A 19,108-nucleotide genomic window follows, 5' to 3' on the forward strand; every position below is an offset into this window, starting at 1 on the left:
GTTAGTGAGCCCAGGCGTCTCGACTCCACTCAGTTGGGAATGACGTTCGGCGTTGTGCATAATTTCGGTTAACCCGTCTTCCACATCGTCATCATCATCACGAGGTCATGCAGCTGCTGTCATGGCAGCTACGCACCACGTGGGGCGGAGCCAAACTCCCAGAAGAGCGAAGCCCCGCCTCCTCGCTTGAGCCTTTTCAATTCATGAAAGGTTTTAACAAAGTGAACCACCAAGGGATTCTTCAGGTAATACGTAAATAGTGTATTTGTTACACAAAAGTAGTAACTTTGACGCAAAATGTGTCGAAAGTAACACAAAGGTGGGATCACAAAAAGTGATTTCACGCCCGTAACACTCTTAACATTCCGTAACATTCTTCAGGGGCATTTACATGCACATGTGAAGTTTTTTTTTTGGTTGACTCCCCCTCAAACCCCCCGCCCCCCCCAACCCCCATGACATATCACGTTACATGACGCTCCCTCTTCCATCCAGTGATACCAGTAAAATCCCCTTCTCCCTGTCAGCTAAGGTGCCCCACACTGTTGTGTGGCTTCTGTTTGACAAGAATCCGATCCCCTCTCTTGTTGGCCTCTTTAAAATTCCTCGTCACGTGGAAATGTGCCTGCTGTTCGTCCGACGTTAAACTGTTTTGAAAATGATTTTTTTATTTTTTTATTTTTATGGCAGATGAGTTAACTTGTGAGGAAAGCTCTCTGACAGAATCAGTCTTTAGAAACAAACATAGGAATAGATTTGCATTGCTTAAAGTAATTTTAAAAAGCTTGCAGCGCCTTTATCCTCCTGCAGTACCAGCATTTATAGCATTTATATGACCATGCATAACCTTCCTACGGCCATTATGACTGTGGATATGGCACCATTATGTTTAAACTGCCGCCTGCCAGCACTGGAATTTCAGATTTATTTTAATATGCGTTATAAGGGCACAATTCACCTTTGTATAGTACATGGAGGAATGAGCATTAACAATAGGATTTTCTTTTTTTTAAAATCCTGCCATCATGGGCAGTCCTCAAAAAAATGTAAGTAAATGTAACTAAATACAAAATTTTAGTCTTGGAAATAAAATAGGCCTGTCTCATCACCTGCTCGTTCGTTACCATGAAAGGGCAGAAATATCTACCTGCAGGCGGAGGATTACCGCGGTCTGAAACCGCCATTCCGTGAGACCGAGTAGCACATTAGTGACGACTCAGGCGTAACAGACACGGTCATTATTGCACAGGAGTTAGCGGGGAGAAAGAGAGAAATGAATAAATAAACGAAATGCACAAGCAGCTGGCTATCTTAAATGCATCAGTATGTAGCGCCGTCACGGTCGAGAAATCCGCAGAATCCCTCGCCAAGCGTGTTATTAGAATCCCTGACTATCTGATTTGAACCCCCCCCCACCCCCTCCCCCCCACTCCTCTGCCCCCCTCCCCTTTCGTACCCGGCGTGTACAAGGTTGATCCCGGTCCTCATGTGCAGTCACAGGAAGGGGCGGAGCTAAGGGGGCGTAAGAGGGGAAGCTTTCCTGGGTGCTAGCGAGTCCAGGGGTCCCCTAGAGGTAGAGGATTGCATGCGTGTATGGATGTGTGTGTGTGTGTGTGTGTGTGTGTGTGTGTATGTGTGTGTGTGTGTGTGTGTGTATATGTGTGTGTGCATGTGTGTGTGTGTATGTGTGTATGTGTGTGTGTGTGTATGTGTGTGTGTGTGTGTGTGTGTGTGTGTATGTGTGTGTGTGTGTGTGTGTGTGTGTGTGTGTGTATGTGTGTGGAAGGGGGATTAGAGTTACAGGGCAGTGACTGAGGGGTAATTTCTCACTCATATATTTTTTTTTTTCCCTACACAAATCATTTCTAGATCCTTCCCTGGTCACAGGGGGCTGGCAACGTTGGCCGGAGTACGCAGGGTCTGCCTGGAATGTCAAACTGTTAGCGCGCTAAGCTATGCTACGCTAATGCACCACTAGGCTAACACTATGCTATGCCTCGTGAGGCTAAGGCTACGCTAGGTTAACGCTATATCATGCGACGGTGTGCCTGTCCTGTGGCGGTTTCTCAGCAGCCCGCACTGTGAGATGCAGAGGGAACCGCTCCCCCCCTAACCCCCCCAACCCCCCCCCCCGGTGCCTCTGTGCGCTCCCAAAAGGCAAAGTGGTGACAGGAGCTCCACCGAACAGCTGCTTCCTCGGACAGGAGAGCCTGTTGATGCTAATGCCTGCAGACGTGTGTGCGCTTCTGCACCCACGCTTACGTACACAGTAGTACCAAATCCTTGTATCAAATTCTGTTCACGATCCGTCTTTCCCTCTCTCAACTCTGTGCCTTATACTCTCCCCCGTATCTCTCTCCCTCCCTCTCTCCCTCTCTCCCTCACCATATCTCTCTCTCTCTCTCTCTCTCTCTCTCTCTAGTCCCCCTTATTACTCTCACCCCCTATCTCTCTATCTCCTCTGTATCTCTCTCTCTCTCACACACACACACAGAAACACACACACACACGCACACATAGGAGGGGAGCCGGAACACGACTGTATGATATCATCAAAAGACACGGAGAGCCCATTTATAATCTGTACGTGTGAAGTCAGCCAAACAAACCGACACAGAATGCCAAAATGCAGCCACTTACCTCTCCTGCTTTAGCGTTTTCGCACACAAAGGTCTCGTACGGCACGGCAAACTCAGGGGGAAACTCGTTGACATCCAGAACGTGGACGGTGACGGCCACTTTACTGGTCAGGACGGGATTATCTGCAAGGAATAAACAAGGCAGGATCTCACCGATAACTCACAGAACCCAAACATCAATTCATACATCTTTAATATTACTGTAACGCAGGGACTTACGCTCTGACAATAAAAGAAAACTAAATGAATGACCCTGCATAAAACAGGACGAAATGGAAAAAAATATATATATATATTGGCCAAAATAAAAGATGCATAAAAGAAACAACACTGACATCATGTGGTTATACTCAGAACTGCAGTCTTCATTATTCTATTCAGTGAAAGGGGACAGTGCACTACTGGCAGACATTTTTATTTATTTAATTTCGGTATTCTTTGGCTGCATTTATTGAATCAAAATAATGTAGTTAATTATGTTGAGAGTTTCACTGTGCAGACAAATATGACCTGCAACATAACGTACGTACTTATTGCAAATTGACTGAATGGCCTGCTCTTGACATAATACGTTCTTGTGAACAAATCTCTTCCTGTTCGTAAACGTCGATGTAATCCATAAAAAGCAGAGCTCTGATGGTTAGGAATCTGGTTGGCGATGTCTGGCCTGAGAAAAGTACTCACCCCCTAAACAGTGATAGGGACACTGTCAGAGGAGGGGCAGTCCTTCACAAGGACCACTGTGACTTCTCGATTGTGACAGACTACATCCTCAATAGGTTAAACCACATGACTACATGATAGACTACATGACTACATTATAGACCACATGACTACATTATAGACCACATGACTACACGATAGGCTACATGACTACATGATCAACTACAGTACATGACATCAACTGTAGAATGGCAATAGTCGTGATGTTACATTTCTGCTCTGGAAAAAAACTGAGGCTAGAAAACAGAGAGTTTAAGTGCTGCACCACAATACTCTATCCCATTGCGCAATACATGAGTTTAGCCTCAGTTTAGCTCTTTCAAAGACCCTGCAGAACCCGACACGCAGCTCAACACTTCAGCGGTGAAGTGTGCTAACCATGGCGATTACTATGGCAACCACATTACCTGTACACTCAGGGATACTGAAGAGTTATGAATTCCTTTCAAAGTTGTACTCTGTGAAGAGCCTTTTAAGAGGCGAGTAAACGATAAAAATCCAACGACACACATGGTTTTGAAAAAAAAAAAACAACACTGCTCTGTGCAAATGCTGAAAGGCTGGTGTAAATATTAGCCTCAATATTATTGACAAATGTGTGCATGATTCATAAATAATAGACGAGTCACACATGTTCCGCACAAAACCATCAATACACGTGGTCTGACCTCGAAACCCGTGACTTGAGCAGTCAGCTATGCAGGCAAAAAACATCATATTCCATATTAATACACGCAGACATGGGGTGTGCTTGATGCGCTCTCTCCATCTCTCTCTCTCTCTCCCTTTCATTCTCTATCCCCCTCCCTTTCTCTCTCTCTCTCTCTCCCTTTCATTCGCTCTCTCTCTCTTTGTTTTTCTTCCGCTGTATTTTATAAGATTCTGTCAAGGTCCTTGGGTCTCCTGCAGTCTCAAAGACAGGTGCATTTAGCTTCCTGACACATTTTTACTGATGGTTGTAATCTGCTCTCATGACATCAAAATAAGTTGACCTTTGTGTGTGTGTGTGTGTGTGCGAGCGTGTGAGTGTGTGCGCGTGCATGTTTGAGAGAGAGAGAAAGAGAGAGCATGTGCACATAAGCTAAATATAATCTGAAATTACCATTTCATTATGCATGCACTGTCTCTTTATCCGGAACAAGAACATAAATTAGAATGCCATCTCTGCCTTCTTATTTTCTCCACTAGATGGCGTCGTGTACCCTGCAAAAATAAAGTCAGTACAAATCTGCTGCAGAAAGAACTATTAACACTGCTTTTTAGAAGTTGCTAATTATTCGTTCTTTTTTAAGACAGTTGCACAAAGTCAAAGTTAGAGGTTACAGGAGACAAATTTAGTACATTTCATGCATTTTATTCATTAGTGCATATGTATGGTAACACACGCACACGCACACACAAACGCAGTGCTTCTCTCTCTTTAGATCTTTCGCTCTTAGATTGAATCACACCTTCTTCCTCCATGTTTTATGCAGTGTATCCCTCCTTGACACAGTCAAAAAAAAACAAACGAAAAAAAAAACAACAGCTACAAAACAGGAAATCACACAGAAAAGTACACGCACAGCGCACACAATGCCACCCGCGACAGTTCCATGATAACAACAGCCCTCCTTCACCTCTATATTTAAAAAAAAAAAATTTTTTTAAAAGAGCGTGCGTCGCTGTTGAAGCACCCCGCGGTTAAGCACAGCTGGGGTATTGCTTTTTTCGGGAAAGCAGCACGGCGCGGTACGCCAGAGCACTACAGGATACTTCACATCCCTCGCCTCGGCAGAGCGACGGGCGAGGAGGCGGCACTTCACCAGCTCAGCGGCGGGGTTTTTATTATAAAAAAAACGCGGCATTCCGCCTCGCGAAAAAAAAAAATAAAGCGCAAAAAAACCGAGCAGCTAATTAAAAACTTTTCAGCGGCTCGCGTCGTCGCCTTTTTACGCCGGAACGCGCTTCAAGGGGCGTCGAGTCGAGTAACCTCTCTTCGCTTTGGATCCGTCCAGGAGCCCGCTCTCCTTTTTTTTTTGGCATGTGCGGAGGTCACGCGGGCGGCTGCGAGGAGGTAGCGGTCAGCGGCGACTGCGTTAGCTCTGAGCGGAAAGCGCAGGCTAGCCGCCGGCTACGAAAGCGCGCGCGTGTTTGCCTGAGAGTCTCGCAATCTGCCACTTGGCTGGGCTGGGTGGGATAAGAGCCGCTAACAGGCTATCAAACGCTGGTGCAGATTAGCCGACTAGCCACCTGATAGTGCCGCCCCCCCGGCCCTCCTCCTCCTGATCCACCCCCCTCCCCCCTCCCCCAGGGACCAGATCTAGCAGTAGGAACAAGCACTGCAGGCATGTAGGGACGGTCTGACACATACCTAGCACTGAGCAGCCAAGGTGAGGTTTACTCGGTCTGGTCAGAGGGGAGTAATCCTCTCTCTATTCCTGCTCAGATCATCTCTCTCTCTCTCTCTCTCTCTCTCTCTCTCTCTCTCTCTCTCAGATAAGTTCAGCTCAGTTGAACTGTGGTGTGTTTCGCTGGCAGCACAGACCAACCCTCAGAGCAGTGATGCACAGCGGAGTGTGAGCTGCAACAAAGCAATTACACTGCGCTATATAACAGGACCATACAAATACATGGAACATCAATCCACTTTTTCTCTCCATCCATCGCTTCTCTCTCTTTATGTCCGTCTCTCTCTGTCTCTTTCTCTCTCTCTCTCTCTCTGACAGATCACAGGGTTCATGAAGAAAGCATGTTTTGCATGCAACAGCCGCTGTTGCACGACTTTCGCCAATACGTCCCTCAGCACCTCTCAAAGAGATGGCTCTTTTCCAGGAGCGTGTGTTCCCGTCCCGCGGAGTTTTCTGTGGGGGGTGGGGGGGTGGGGGTGGGTGACGGGGGAACACACAAGCTGGGGAGGGACTGGGCAGGGACGGGGGGATGGACGGACTTCCAAACCGATCCGAGAGCAGGACGCGCCGCACTCTCTAACTGATCTCCGTCCTTGCCCGCGACCTTGACGTAGTGCGTAGAAACGAGCCAGCAAGGCAGTAAAGGCTCAGTGTTTAATGGTCTCATTTCACATTCCCTGCTAATTAATTTACTGCACGTGCGATTTTGATTGAGCGCCACAGAGTTAGGATGTAATGACTTCCTCAGACTATCAGTGAAAATTGTAATCAATCAGTTTTTTCTGGACACAAGCAGTGTTTTCACCATGTATTGTTGTCACACATGCTTTGAAATTCACTATAGAAACATGTGTACATAGACAGAGCGTGCTGGGATATGTTTATGGGTTACCGCCAGCAGCGTCTGCTTATTTAAATTGCACCCAAGGCCCCATTATAAATTATAAAGACAAGAAATATGTATTTAGTTATGAATGATCATTTAATATGGGATATCTAATTCATGCTCTGAATTTAAGCCTATGACTATTTTAAAATGACCCCCGGGGAGGGTAAAATGTCTTTGGAATGCCAAGCGCGCACCGTTAAAAAGGATTCCAGGTTATTTAGAATAGGAACCCAGCCGATTTAACTATGTCCAACCAGCAGCAGAGTTGTTATGTCACAACGCTTTCTTTGCTTATTTCCCCTGCACTTGCATACAAGAAAACAATGGCAATCTTTACAAGGGAAGGATATCCCATTTCACCACGGTTCTTGGACAAACAGGTACACAGGTAAGATGGAAATATCCCACGGAGGGACTTAGAAAATGAAGCTGTACCAGAGGATGTGCCTATGCAAGCACTGAGAAGCCCAGTCAGCTCTGGCATTCAGAGTACAGAGGGGCATAAGAGCTTTGCAGCCAGTATTAAACTGTAAAGCACAGTGCTAGACAGAATCTAACATCTGTAAGCACTGGGCTGACACAGTCCTATACAGCACATCACCATACTCAAACAGTGACACAAATGGTGCTGCCATCAGGTATTTCCTAGCTGGAAAGGAGAAGCAGGATTTATTTCTGAAACAAAGACCTAATTCAGAAGGCAACTCTCTTCATTTACTAAATGATATAAGCTAGGTTTTGTCTTGACCAAATCACGGTTAAGATGATGGACTGTGCAACATCAAAAGCAGACCGTAAAAAAAAAAAAATAAATGCTTGTAAAACAGAAGACAAAGAACAGTAAATAATGGCATCATCATCATAAAAAATGGTACATTTTGATATAGAATTATCACATAGGCTATTGACATAGATGGAGACAAGAATAGGGCCTTGCACTGAACCTTGGGGCACACCTTGAAAACAGTCAGAAAAAGATGAGGCAGACCCGTCAAAGTGTATTTGCTGAATTCCAGCAGAAAGGTAGTATACCACCCTGAAGCGTGACTAAATAAGAAGTACCGAGAAGCCTGTTTATCGCGATGCCAAGGTCAACTGTGTCAAATGCCTTAGACAAGTAAAAGAATAGAGCAGCACTTTTTTTTTTTTAAGAATCCAGTGGTTCAATAATACTAAAAGTGCCATATTGAAAATGGAAAAGATTGTGTGTGTCCGTGTGCATGCTTCTCTCTTTTGAAAAAAAAAAATAAAAATTTGGGAAAAAAAAGTGAAAAGAATGTGACTAAAGGATGGCCTTGGTCTGAAATGGGCTGAGATGAATTATTCTTTATGAAAAGACAATAAATAAATAAATAAATAAAATTACTCCAGTGAAAATTGGCTTGACTAATGACCTGGGTAGAATCTAACACACACAATGGCTTCTGCGTAAATCACCATTGATTTGTAGTCATACTTACTAACTTTAGTCGCTACCACGGAGATGTTGTGCTGGGCGATGCTCTCTCTGTCCAGGAGCTGATTGGTGGAAATGGTCCCCATCACAGGATCAATGCCAAAGTAGCTGTCCAAATCACTCTTCCAGTCGATAGAATACCTGACACAAAAATAGATAAATAAATAAATAAATAATGTTTTGAAAGCTTGTACATTTATACAGTGAAAGAAAGGTATATTGGGTATTGCATTCAGCTTTGGACAAATGTATTGAGTTTAATTTGGCATTGCGGTGTGGTAGATGGTAATAATTTCTTGTATCTGATTTTTCTTCTTTTTTTTTTTTTTACCTTTGGTAAATATTTATAAGACTTTTCTAAGGGGATTTCCTTTCCCCAGCCTCAATTATAAACTTTATTTGCTTTAAAACTATCTGAAACAGCTGGTGAGCAGGGAGAAACTGCATATTCAACATATCTTTTATCGGTGTTCATAAAACATGAAGTTCTACAAGTAGGCGAACTGACTGCAACACCAATCATAAGCATTTTCTATCTCCAGACATGCAGCGGTGTCAATCAATTTTGACTGTGTTCCGTTAAGAGGCACAAAAACAATATCACACCAGTCAACTTCCCAATATTAATATTTCTTACTTTAATATCTTATGACATACAGATCTGAGAGAAGGGTTTTTTTTTTAAATTTGTTTTACGGAGCAATGTGTCATTTTCTGCAACTCAGCGATTTGAAGGAATATTGCACTTGCATTCCCCTTTCGGATGTCATATCACCCTAACTCTGCATTATTAATTGGGCACGTCAATGAAATCAACTCTCCCTAAGTTACTCTGAAAGAGAAAGGGAATTTGAACCGGGAAGACTCAACATTCATATTGATATCCTTTTTTATTTTATTTGCACAATGCACTAAACTAATGCAACAGTAACACTAGAAATGCTCCGGTTCCCCTGCATTGAGAAGTAATATTTTCATAAAGGAATCTCAACTTTTCAGCATGCCAAAGCTAATGAAAAAAAAAAAAAAAAAAAAAAAACTTTTGTAAAATTTTGAACATCAGAAAGTTGGCTACTGCAGGAGTAGTTAGCTACCTAAACATGCTCCGCTCATGATCTTACTCACGGGATATTATTACATAGCTAGCGAGTAACGAGCTCAAATTTGCGCTCTACTCTCCTGGTAGCTGAAGGATGTCAGAAATTTCTTCCTGGCTCTTCTCCTTTTCTATTTGACTGTGGCACATTTCTGAAGAAACATCTACGAGAGATTGATGCTCAGTTTTCCCTCATTTTGTGCATACGTCTGTAACAGTTTGTTACAGTACTGTTCAATATCGTGCTTAATCTGCAGCAGGTATTACAGCACGGCAGGCATTCACTTTCATAGTAGACATTTATCATGTGACTTTATTTGACCAATGGGATGCCAGAAAATAGCAGTTATGACAGTCTAGAATGTCAGCAGATGTCTTACACAGTTCTGCACTCAAAATAATTTTTATATATATTTAAAAGCGAACCTGGCAAATCATGTTTCTTTCATTGCTCATTTGAAATAATCACAGTAGGAAAGCATGAAGCACACTCAAGGCAGAAGACACTCAGTCGTGATATTTACCACTACCTTTAGACAGAAAAAAGCCATGCTGAAATTAAATGGTGGGACATGTTGGCATGACGACGTGCCAATGACAGTAGTGACTACTGGCTCCAGCAGGAGATCCCAAGCTAGCTGCTGGGCCTCCTGTGTATGCAGGTTTTTTATTCCAGCCATAACTGCAAGCCCAGAATTGCAACACGCTGAGAATAGCTCATCAGACACTCTTATAAAATTGAAGAGAAGACTCTTTTAAAATTGCCTTAGTGACCCCAATCTGATCTCTGTGGTTACACAGAAGAGAAGGGCTGCATCATTGGCACAGACAAAGCACATTTTATTCAGCACATTATTCATTTACAACAAAGGGAGCAAAGTGAGAAGGCTAAGGTTAGTACTGATAAAGGCAAACACTTGTTATGCATTAACATACATTGAATGGATGGATTGTGCCTTTTTTCGTCTGATTTCTGGGTCCTGGTCACTTTGTTTACACATGCTAAATGTAAAATGCTGCAAGAAAAGAAAAACAAAACTGCAAATAGATATATTCAATATCTGCTTCAAATGACAAATTTGCACAGATTAGCCTACACTAACAAAAAAGACCAATTACCAACTCATTCACTGAATTCCATCTCCGAATTTATCTGCAAGTGTCATGGTTGTGGGTGATAACAACATTTCTTTTACATCGTGCGTCATTCTGTCGTTTATTACGGCCTTTTTTATTTGCGCATTTTCTTTAGTTATTACGGTCATTGGTTTTATCTGCGCCTTTTCTTCAGTTAATATGGTCATTACGTTTTCTTCATTTCCTTGATTGAATTATACGCGTGCAAATCTCTTTTTACAATTTGCACCTGTTGGCTTTCTATTTAAACCCCTAGCAAGCCGATAAGCTTTGCTTCAGTGTCATTTACGTTACACGAGAGCCGGTAATCTGTCAAGTGTGGTAAAGGTATAGGATCGCGAGTTTGCGGTATTGGATTGTTGTAGCTACAAAGTTAGCACAACAGTCTTTAGCTTTATGGGTTGTTGGCAACAAGTTATTGCCACAACCTAAACTCAGAATTCTTCTTTTAGGGTGTTATTTTTTCAGCCTCGGTTTGAGGTCCGTTTTCTATGAGTTACCCCCGTTTTCTACACGGGCAATTTTGTTTTATGTTCAGAAAGTTCATACTAAAGCCTTTTTTTTTTTTTTTTTTTTAAACCCAGTACGCGGGTTGTTTAGAGCTTTTCTTTGGGATACTGTCCCCTAGGAGTATTTTTCTTCTCGTTCTTTTTGCCTGTCCTTTTGTCTCTTGAGACTTGGTCGTTATACTACCTCTGGTGAATAGCTTAAAGAATCCCTGCTCAGTTGCGTTTGATCTCCCAAAACCCCCCCCACCATCACAGCAAGGACAAGACCACCAGAGGTTTTATTCTTTGAAATAACAAATGTAGCTGCTCATCCGCAGTCAGCCAATACAAATCGCAGAACATTCGGTTCGAAAACATACTTGTTTTGTAAACCCCGACTGATCAGTACGACCGCGGCCATTGAGGACTTTGGTATCAGCGCGACACCCCCACAGCACAGGCACACTACAGGCGGGCCTTGGCCCACTCAAAGATTTTAGGCAGAATGTCCCATTTCACTGAAGCAACTCCAGCTCTGATGTTCCCTTCTTCCCTCCCGTCAGCCTCTGAACCTGGGAGTCTAAAACAAGTCTGGTCCTTGCGTTCTCCCTTCAAAGAAAGTCACTTGTTTTGAAACCCTTGACGTGGTGGCACCTCAGCCACCGAATTATTCAGGGGATTTGGGAAAACCAAATTCAAAAGCATTTTTCAACACTTTTTTTTTTTTTTTTTTTTTTTTTAAACCGATAAAGTTTAGAAAAGCACTAATGAAATGTTTTCCCTGCTGAGATCGGTGAATGATACAACATGTCACGATCTGAGATGATGCGCACGTTGCAAACACTGCTGGGGGTTCGAGAAACTTTCAAGGTCACAGCAATTTTGTTTCAAGATGTCCTTTAAAATGGTGCATTCTGGTTTCCAGCTGAGGCTCTCTGAATGTGATCGATTTACTTATTTCTCTCTACTTGCTACAATCACTGACGTAGCCATTTGAAGGTTGACGCACAAGGTTTTGAACGTCTCTTCCGCAGAGTAAGACACCGGGTTCATTCCGATGGCTTGCTGTAACTCCTTGCATCTCTTCGTCTTCCTCTCGTTAGCTCCACTCAATGGAGGACGGGAGGAAGAGTTGCACGGACTACAAGGACTGAGTAATCCAGGCAACATGTTATCAGGCAAACGGGACTATTGCAGTGAACCCTTTATCTGGACCGACTCTGCTTTCATACGCTACCCAACAGGTCTATGTGGTTCTCATCCTGAAACATCCTTAAAAAAATAAAAATAAAAAAATCAGCAAAGAGGCTTCTAGCAAACAGTCCTTAAAGGGCTTCTCCAGGGAGCTGTCCTAGAACCTCTGCCTTCCGACATCTTATTTAAAATATTCACAACATCAAAAAAAAAAAAAACACTCACTGTAAGCAGAGAACCACCACCATGGCCTATGACCAGGAAAAAAAAACGAACAAACTTTATGATCACCGGTAAAGCTGTCCGGATCTCATCGCAAGGGGGCTCCTGTGTGCGAGTTTGGAGACTCAAAATGAGGACCACCCGCAGAGGCTTCTGCCAAGTCGGCCCAACCCGCCAACTCAAACCTGAGAATGCGCTGCGCAGTCAACACCATTCCATTTCTTTACCTTCGAGTCACCATGGAAACACCTTCTCACGTACGAAAAGACAGGCTGTCACTCAACAGGCAGCTGTATTAATAGATTGAGACGATTTGCGCTGCTTTTGATTGGCTGGGCTCTGGCAGGGAGCCAATCCCGTTCTCCCATGGTCCCAGTGTCCTCGGTTTCCTCAGTCTGAACTCGGATGCTCCGACTCCTAAGTTTTTATTTTTATAAGTGCTCAAGGAGAGCCGTGTGCCTTGTGTATCCTGTGATACATACTGCACTCCATCTTCCCAAGGCCTGGCTGTCAGCATTGCTGTAATACTGTTCACTAGAAACAACTGTGCATCCGTCTCCTTTGTAACGATGTACAGGGAGGGAGGGGGGGAGAGTGAGAGAGGCACCACTCAAATCAGCTCACATCCTCTATCTCTCCAAATAGGCTTCACCTTCACACAGTTGACTAACTTTTCTCTACCTTCAAAGGAATCACCACGTAACTGTACAGAGAAACTGTGTGTGGGCTAATGAGTGGACACAATGTCCAGAACCTCTGGATGCTATTTCAGCAACCGCACAGACAGACCTGGTGTTGAGAACATACCCAGTGTTGTCAGATTTGTTTGCCACTGTTTTTTATCCTTGAATAATACAAATTTTGATCACAATCAAATAAATGTATGTTCAGATGTAATCTCAACTTCATTCCTTCAAAAAAAAAAAAAACTGGAAACTAGTTCCACTTCTTACCATGTCCCTGAACTTTAAACTTGTTTTTCTCCCTTTTGTTCATGATTTTTTAAAAAGGTAAATCTGGGCAGAGTGGCTTCTAAAGGAGAGAAGTAACTGTTGAAAACTGGAGAATAAGATTTGACACGCCAAACTCTTATTTTCTTGTCTTCAGACAGCTCAGAGGCACGGTTACCTTCGGTCCATAGCCATTTAAAAGGCAGTCTTTGAAAGTAAGGAAAGAGTCTGGAAACTGACAATCGTCTTTCTTTTGGGGAGAAAGACGAGAAACCCATCATACAGACGTTGTAGTTTTCTCAGAATTCCTCCAGATTCCACCCCAATGGGCTCAGTACATGTTCGCCAGGGCAAAATGTAAAGAGATTAAAAGGTGGACATATGCAGTGACGGTGTTCCACCACTAGAGGCTGAGGGGGTGCATTAAGGGGCTGAGGGTCAATGATACAGTCTCACTCTAGTGTCATTTCCCCTTCAAATTATTCTTTAGTATTTAACACTCTTATGATTTTATTTTATTCCATGTTATTGGTATTTATCTTTGCATGCAGAATGTATTGAAACAATGCATATACAGATCCATACTAATTCAATTACACTTTCATTATCCAAAGTGCTGGACTTTTCTCCATAAGGGATTCTCCCCACATTTTAAAAACAGATTAATGCACCAGCTGTGAGCAGCAGCACAAAAATAAAAAAAATAAATAATAAATAAAATGCAGGGAACTCCAAAGCTCATCAGCCGGTGTGATTAATGTTCCTGTGCGTCAGATTTCCTTCCTTTTGACTGAAAAGCAATCTCACCTTCAGGTTGGTGTCATTCATGTCTGAATGGGACAGAGATGCAGCCTGGGGCTCTCCACTGAAGAGCACTCGAACATTTCCCCAGGAAAACAACTACACACAGAATCAGAAGGGTTTGGTTTTGACAAATGGAAAACGCATATTACTGGGTTTAATTTTAATATGTATTTATTTATTTATTTATTTATTTATTCCCCATTTCAATGGTGTTTTTGTGAATGCATTGATATGGACACGATTTAGACTCAATAGCTAAGTACAAAAGTTGTGTGTGACTTTGAGTAGGCTAACCGTAGTGATAAAACACTGCATAGGCAGAGCGCGCCGTGTGGTTTGGGCCCATCCTAAAAGCATGATTCTGTATGCATGGTAGATCCTCGGGAGCATTGTCCTGCGTGCCCAGGCTGCTACTGTATGTGTAATCGTACCCCTCAACAAAACAATGCCGACGTGAAATATTAAACACCCAAGACGAAACAAGAAAAAAATAAATAAATAAAAAAGCAGGCTTTCAAGCATATCCACGCCTGTTCCATTTTGTCGCTTTTCCTGCCATAAAATATTGATATCAAAACAATCAGTTCTTTCAAGAACTGATTTATTTTTTATTTTCTTTGTGCCTCCCGAGTGGGGAGAGTCGGCCTTCGGCTGCGTTTAACACCAGCGCGCCGGAGCTCCACAGCCTTTTTCTCACAACAAAATGCGACGATAAACACTGGTGACAGCCAACGAAACGGCGCGACAAATCGTCCAAGTGCCGCCTTTTTTTTTTTTTTTTTTTTTTCCCCGAGCGGCGCCCGGCTTCTTGTGTGAAATGCCGAAAGTCCGATCTCTCCCTCAGCTACCGTGGTGTCTGCTCCAGGCCACATTATCGCCTGTCTCTACGCGTTCACACCGCGTCGCTTTTATATTAACTACAGGCGAGCTTAATGAGAAAATTACCAACCATTTTCTACAGAAAGGCAAGGGTTAGCTTCTGTTCTTATTTCATAAATCCTTGTGTTTAAATTAGTATCATCTCATCACTAAAAAGTATTCAATGATAAAGTAAAAAAGCTGTTAACCTCACACATGCAATTATTCTTAAGGCAATAAATAAGGGTAAAAAGGTTTCCTATGTTGAAAAATTAAATACATTAATACTGGATTGAAGGCCTTTTGGGTACATTCACTCTCAAAGCAGATGTGCTAGTAAAAAACACGTCATTTTTAATAGTTCCATGTCCAGTTAAAGACAGCTCATGTTGTGCTACTTTCAACACAGTCTGTGTTTAAAAGTCTCCTTCTGTAACATACAGTGAACTGCATGTGTGTAACACAAAAGTATTAACACGTGTTGAAAGTAACACCAAAGTAGTTATACACAAAGTGTGTTGATTATTAACTCCTCCTTTGAGAGTGTTGTGTTGTATTTTGGAGCAACACGATTTGTGTAACCTAGCTAGTTCTGTACCTCTGATCCAATCAGAGAATGCCCCTGAACCTGGTCTGCTGTCCCCTTCGCACTATAATTCCAAAATGACTAACTAAAACCATGGTGTCGGCTAGGTGCTGAAAGCAGCTAATGTCAGCCAAATACATTTCACAAGCTTTAAGTCTGGGTTCATATCAAAAAATGTGAGAACAAACAAAATTTAAACTGGCAAGTTTTCAAAAAGCAAGATCTCCGGAGGCCCGCACAGGCCGTCCACATTAAAATGGCGGCCATCCGTTTGAGCGACTGCTTTCTTTAACATCGAGCTACGGGTCAGTCGAGCAGACCCCATTTCATTTACAGTGGATTTAGTCTTCAGCAGGCATTATAAAACTCCTATATAGTTCAGCCTGAAAAAATATTTCTGTGCAAAGTCTAAAGCCTCAGCAGTTGGTTGATGACTTCTTAAAGTGGCTGTGCATATTGTTGAACTGGACATAAATAGCCTGCGTGTTAGCGTTAGCATTCCGTTCAGTGCAACTCTTTTAATTACAGCTTGGCTGTGTAGATCATTGCAGGTCATCTCGGAACATCCCCCACGCGCACTCCAGTGGCTCTCTCTCTCTCTATCTCCTGCCCTCGTAGGCCCACGCGGTGGCTGCTCTTTCTTTTCAGCGTGCGAGCAAAAGGCACTCGAGGCCCAGGAAATCAGGTGAGCGGCATTAACTGCATAGTGAAGACTCTTAATTGCGCGCTCGGTAAACGATGAACACAATGGAAAAAGCAGCAGGACCGGCAGATGTCCAAGGGCGAGAGTGAGGACCTCTGGCTTTACATCAGTGCTTCAGTTTATGAAGTGAGTGGCCATTCAGCAACATAAATCAATCAATTAACTATCAGGTAGAAAATAAAGCCAGCAGTAATACTCTTCTCCAAGGGCAGGAGTTTATGAAACTGGTGCACTCCCTACAGTATATATCAGGACCGTTCAAATCTAGCCAGTGTGGCTAGTAGTGCTGGATTTTGTTTTTTCTTTATCTACCTGATAATTTATTGGTTGATTCACTGAGTGATGTCACTGATTGACCAAAGATCCCTCTCACCTGGGGGGGGGGTGTCTCATGAAGCATGATTTACTGAGGAGTTAGCTGGATAACTGCACTGGATAACATTTGAGTTTCCCTCAAATAATCACCAGGCAGTTCACACTAGAGAAAACAGGTGAGGTGAGTTAATCGCATAATCAACTGCTCTAACTGGTAAATTAAGTTTCGAGTAACACCGAAAATCAGAACACCCTGCACCCCCACCAGGACCAGGGTCGTGGGGCAAGACCGGCACGCGACTCGGAAGCAAGCGGGCCCCGGTCCTTACCGTACGTGGCTGCTCCCGGCGTCCAGGTCCTGGGCGGTGACCGCCCCGATGACCGTCCCCACCACCGTGTCCTCCAGGACGTCCATGCCGTAGGACGCCCGGCTGAAGACGGGCGGCTCGTCCACGTCCAGCACGTTGATCTTGACGGTGGCCATGTCCTTGTAGGGGCCGAAGTTGTGGAAGCGGGGGTCCAGGTGGGCGTTGGCGGCCTCCACCTTGAAGGTGTAGGCCTTCTTGGTCTCGTAGTCCAGCGGCTGGAGGAGGAAAGGAAAAGGAAAGAGAAGCAAGTCCATGGCTGAGTAAACACAGAATTATGGAATTCAGAGGCCATGACAGGAAGACTATCTATATCCATATAGCTTTTTATATAACCAATTTGAGAGTATATGGTTAGCAAATTTAAGCAAAGGTTATTCTTCTTTCTTTTTTTTTTTTTTTTTTTTTTTATAAAGGGACACCGGCTTTTACATACTGTTTTGGAAGCAATGAAAAAAGACGAGGTGTAATACTGTAATCCTCACAACTTTAATATTTGCTTACATTTTCTGTTCAGAGTACAAAAGCCCACAGGATTTACGGCTCAATCCAGGCCAAAGTGTGTTGGACACTAAAAAAAAATCCCTGACAAAGATGTATTCCTTTTAATAATCCTGTTTTTATTTTATTGTTTTTTATTTTTATTTTTTCCAAATGGGTGCAGGTTTTAGAAAGTATTTATTTGTTTATTTGCCCTTGTAAAAGATATAAACGAGGTGTAAAATGGGCTGCATCTCATGCCAAGGTGGAAGGCAGCGCAATAGCTGGTAGCCTGTAGCGGTGGCCGTGTGTTTTGCGCTGGAAGTGTTGCCTGGGGGCGTGTGATTGGCTAGCCTGCGGGTACCGGGGTTCTTCCTGTGTTAAACAGCGTCTGTTCGCTGTGGTGCTGTGAAGGGGGGGGGGGGGGAGTGTGGGACATGGCACGCGTGTGTGCTAGGTGCGTCTCAGAGGAGAGGTTTTCGTTGGGGGGGGGTGTAAGCTTGTCGTCTCGCTCCACTGACCCCCCCGGTCTCTCCGGGGGAATCTGCTTTGGCGTGCTCTCGCTGACTCACAGGCCTCGTACCCACCAGGTGTCTGTCAGCCCCACAGCCCTCTGGGAGAATTAGCATTTGGCTTGAGGTGAAGAGAGAAGCTAGCTGTACTGGGGGGTCTGGGTGGGGTTGGTGCTAACAGGAGTGCGCATGACTGCGTTTTCTGTGACGCACCTCGTTGGAGGTGGGGATGGGGGGTCCGTTTTGGGCATTGCTAACGGGTACGCTTGAGTACAAGGAGGCTGCGTTGTCTGTGACGCACCTCGTTACTGGTCTGACTCAAGCCCGCTCCCACTCAGCTCAGAGGGGCGAGTGAGTTTGACAATGACAGGAAAGAAAAAAATTTTAAAAAAGTTTAGTTATAGTTTCTGTGGGTGTCCCTTTTCAGTCGGACGTCCTTCATCTACTTGCGTCATACCGTGAGAAATATTTTTGTAAGCATTTCAATCGCTTTTAAATTGTTATTTAATCGCTTGCATATGTGTGTGTGTATGGGTTTCTGTGTGTGTGTGTGTGTGTGAGAGCGAGAGAGACACTGCTCCAGTGTGTAAATGCACTCCTCGGTCTGGCATTGATCCGGCCCGCTCCAGCCCCACAGGTGGCCCGTAATTGGCCACAGAGAGAGCGGCAGTGCGGAGCGCGGCAGGTGAGCTCCATTAGGCTTTCCATACCGAGGTTAAAACAGTGAGGGACGAGACACTGAAATGGTTTTGCATGGATTTTTCAACATTTGACCTCACCTCACACTTTAGTTTTTTTTTTTTTCTTTTTTTTTTTTCGTTCGCCAACAGATTTTGAATTTAATCTGCTGTCGCTGAACCTGCCCAACTGCGCTTGGGAAAGAAGGGAATAAAAGTAAAGCTTTTTTGGGCTCAGGGCAGATGCTAAGTGAATCCAGGCCTCTGCTTCTGACTGAAGAAAGCCAGAGGAATGGCAGTGTGTTGGGCTAGCAGCGAGGCTAATGCTACTGCTCCTCACACACATCAATGCAAGCCAAATAAATACAGACTTCACAGCTGTTATTTTCGCCAAAATATGGACCGTCTGCACAGAACACAAAGCAACGAACAAGCCCCCCCCCACCCCCTGTTGGGACTCAGCGGGGAAAATTTTAAAATAAAATAAATACAAAAATAAATGACAAAATTACACACAGCGCAACCCCATACTTCTGTGTTCCAGCCTGATAAATTGCAGCCTTTATTCACGTATTGTGGCACGCAGATGTTTCCCTTCAGAGTCGAGCATGGTGTATCGCAAGG

At 43.8% G+C, this 19,108-nt stretch overlaps 1 protein-coding gene across 1 annotated transcript in view; it reads right to left on the reverse strand.

Moving 5' to 3' along the window:
* LOC135253907 (cadherin-12-like) overlaps positions 1-19,108 on the reverse strand; it is a 139,851-nt gene that overhangs the window by 11,719 nt on the left and 109,024 nt on the right. Inside the window, exons 7-9 of the mRNA XM_064333750.1 lie at positions 16,780-17,033; positions 8,102-8,238; positions 2,641-2,762 (exon numbers count right to left, since the gene is read on the reverse strand). Of these exons, the coding sequence (XP_064189820.1) occupies positions 2,641-2,762; positions 8,102-8,238; positions 16,780-17,033 (513 nt within the window). The remainder of the gene's footprint in view (positions 1-2,640; positions 2,763-8,101; positions 8,239-16,779; positions 17,034-19,108) is intronic.

Source organism: Anguilla rostrata, chromosome 4, assembly GCF_018555375.3.
Source record: "Anguilla rostrata isolate EN2019 chromosome 4, ASM1855537v3, whole genome shotgun sequence".
In the NCBI taxonomy this organism is placed as follows: domain Eukaryota; kingdom Metazoa; phylum Chordata; class Actinopteri; order Anguilliformes; family Anguillidae; genus Anguilla; species Anguilla rostrata.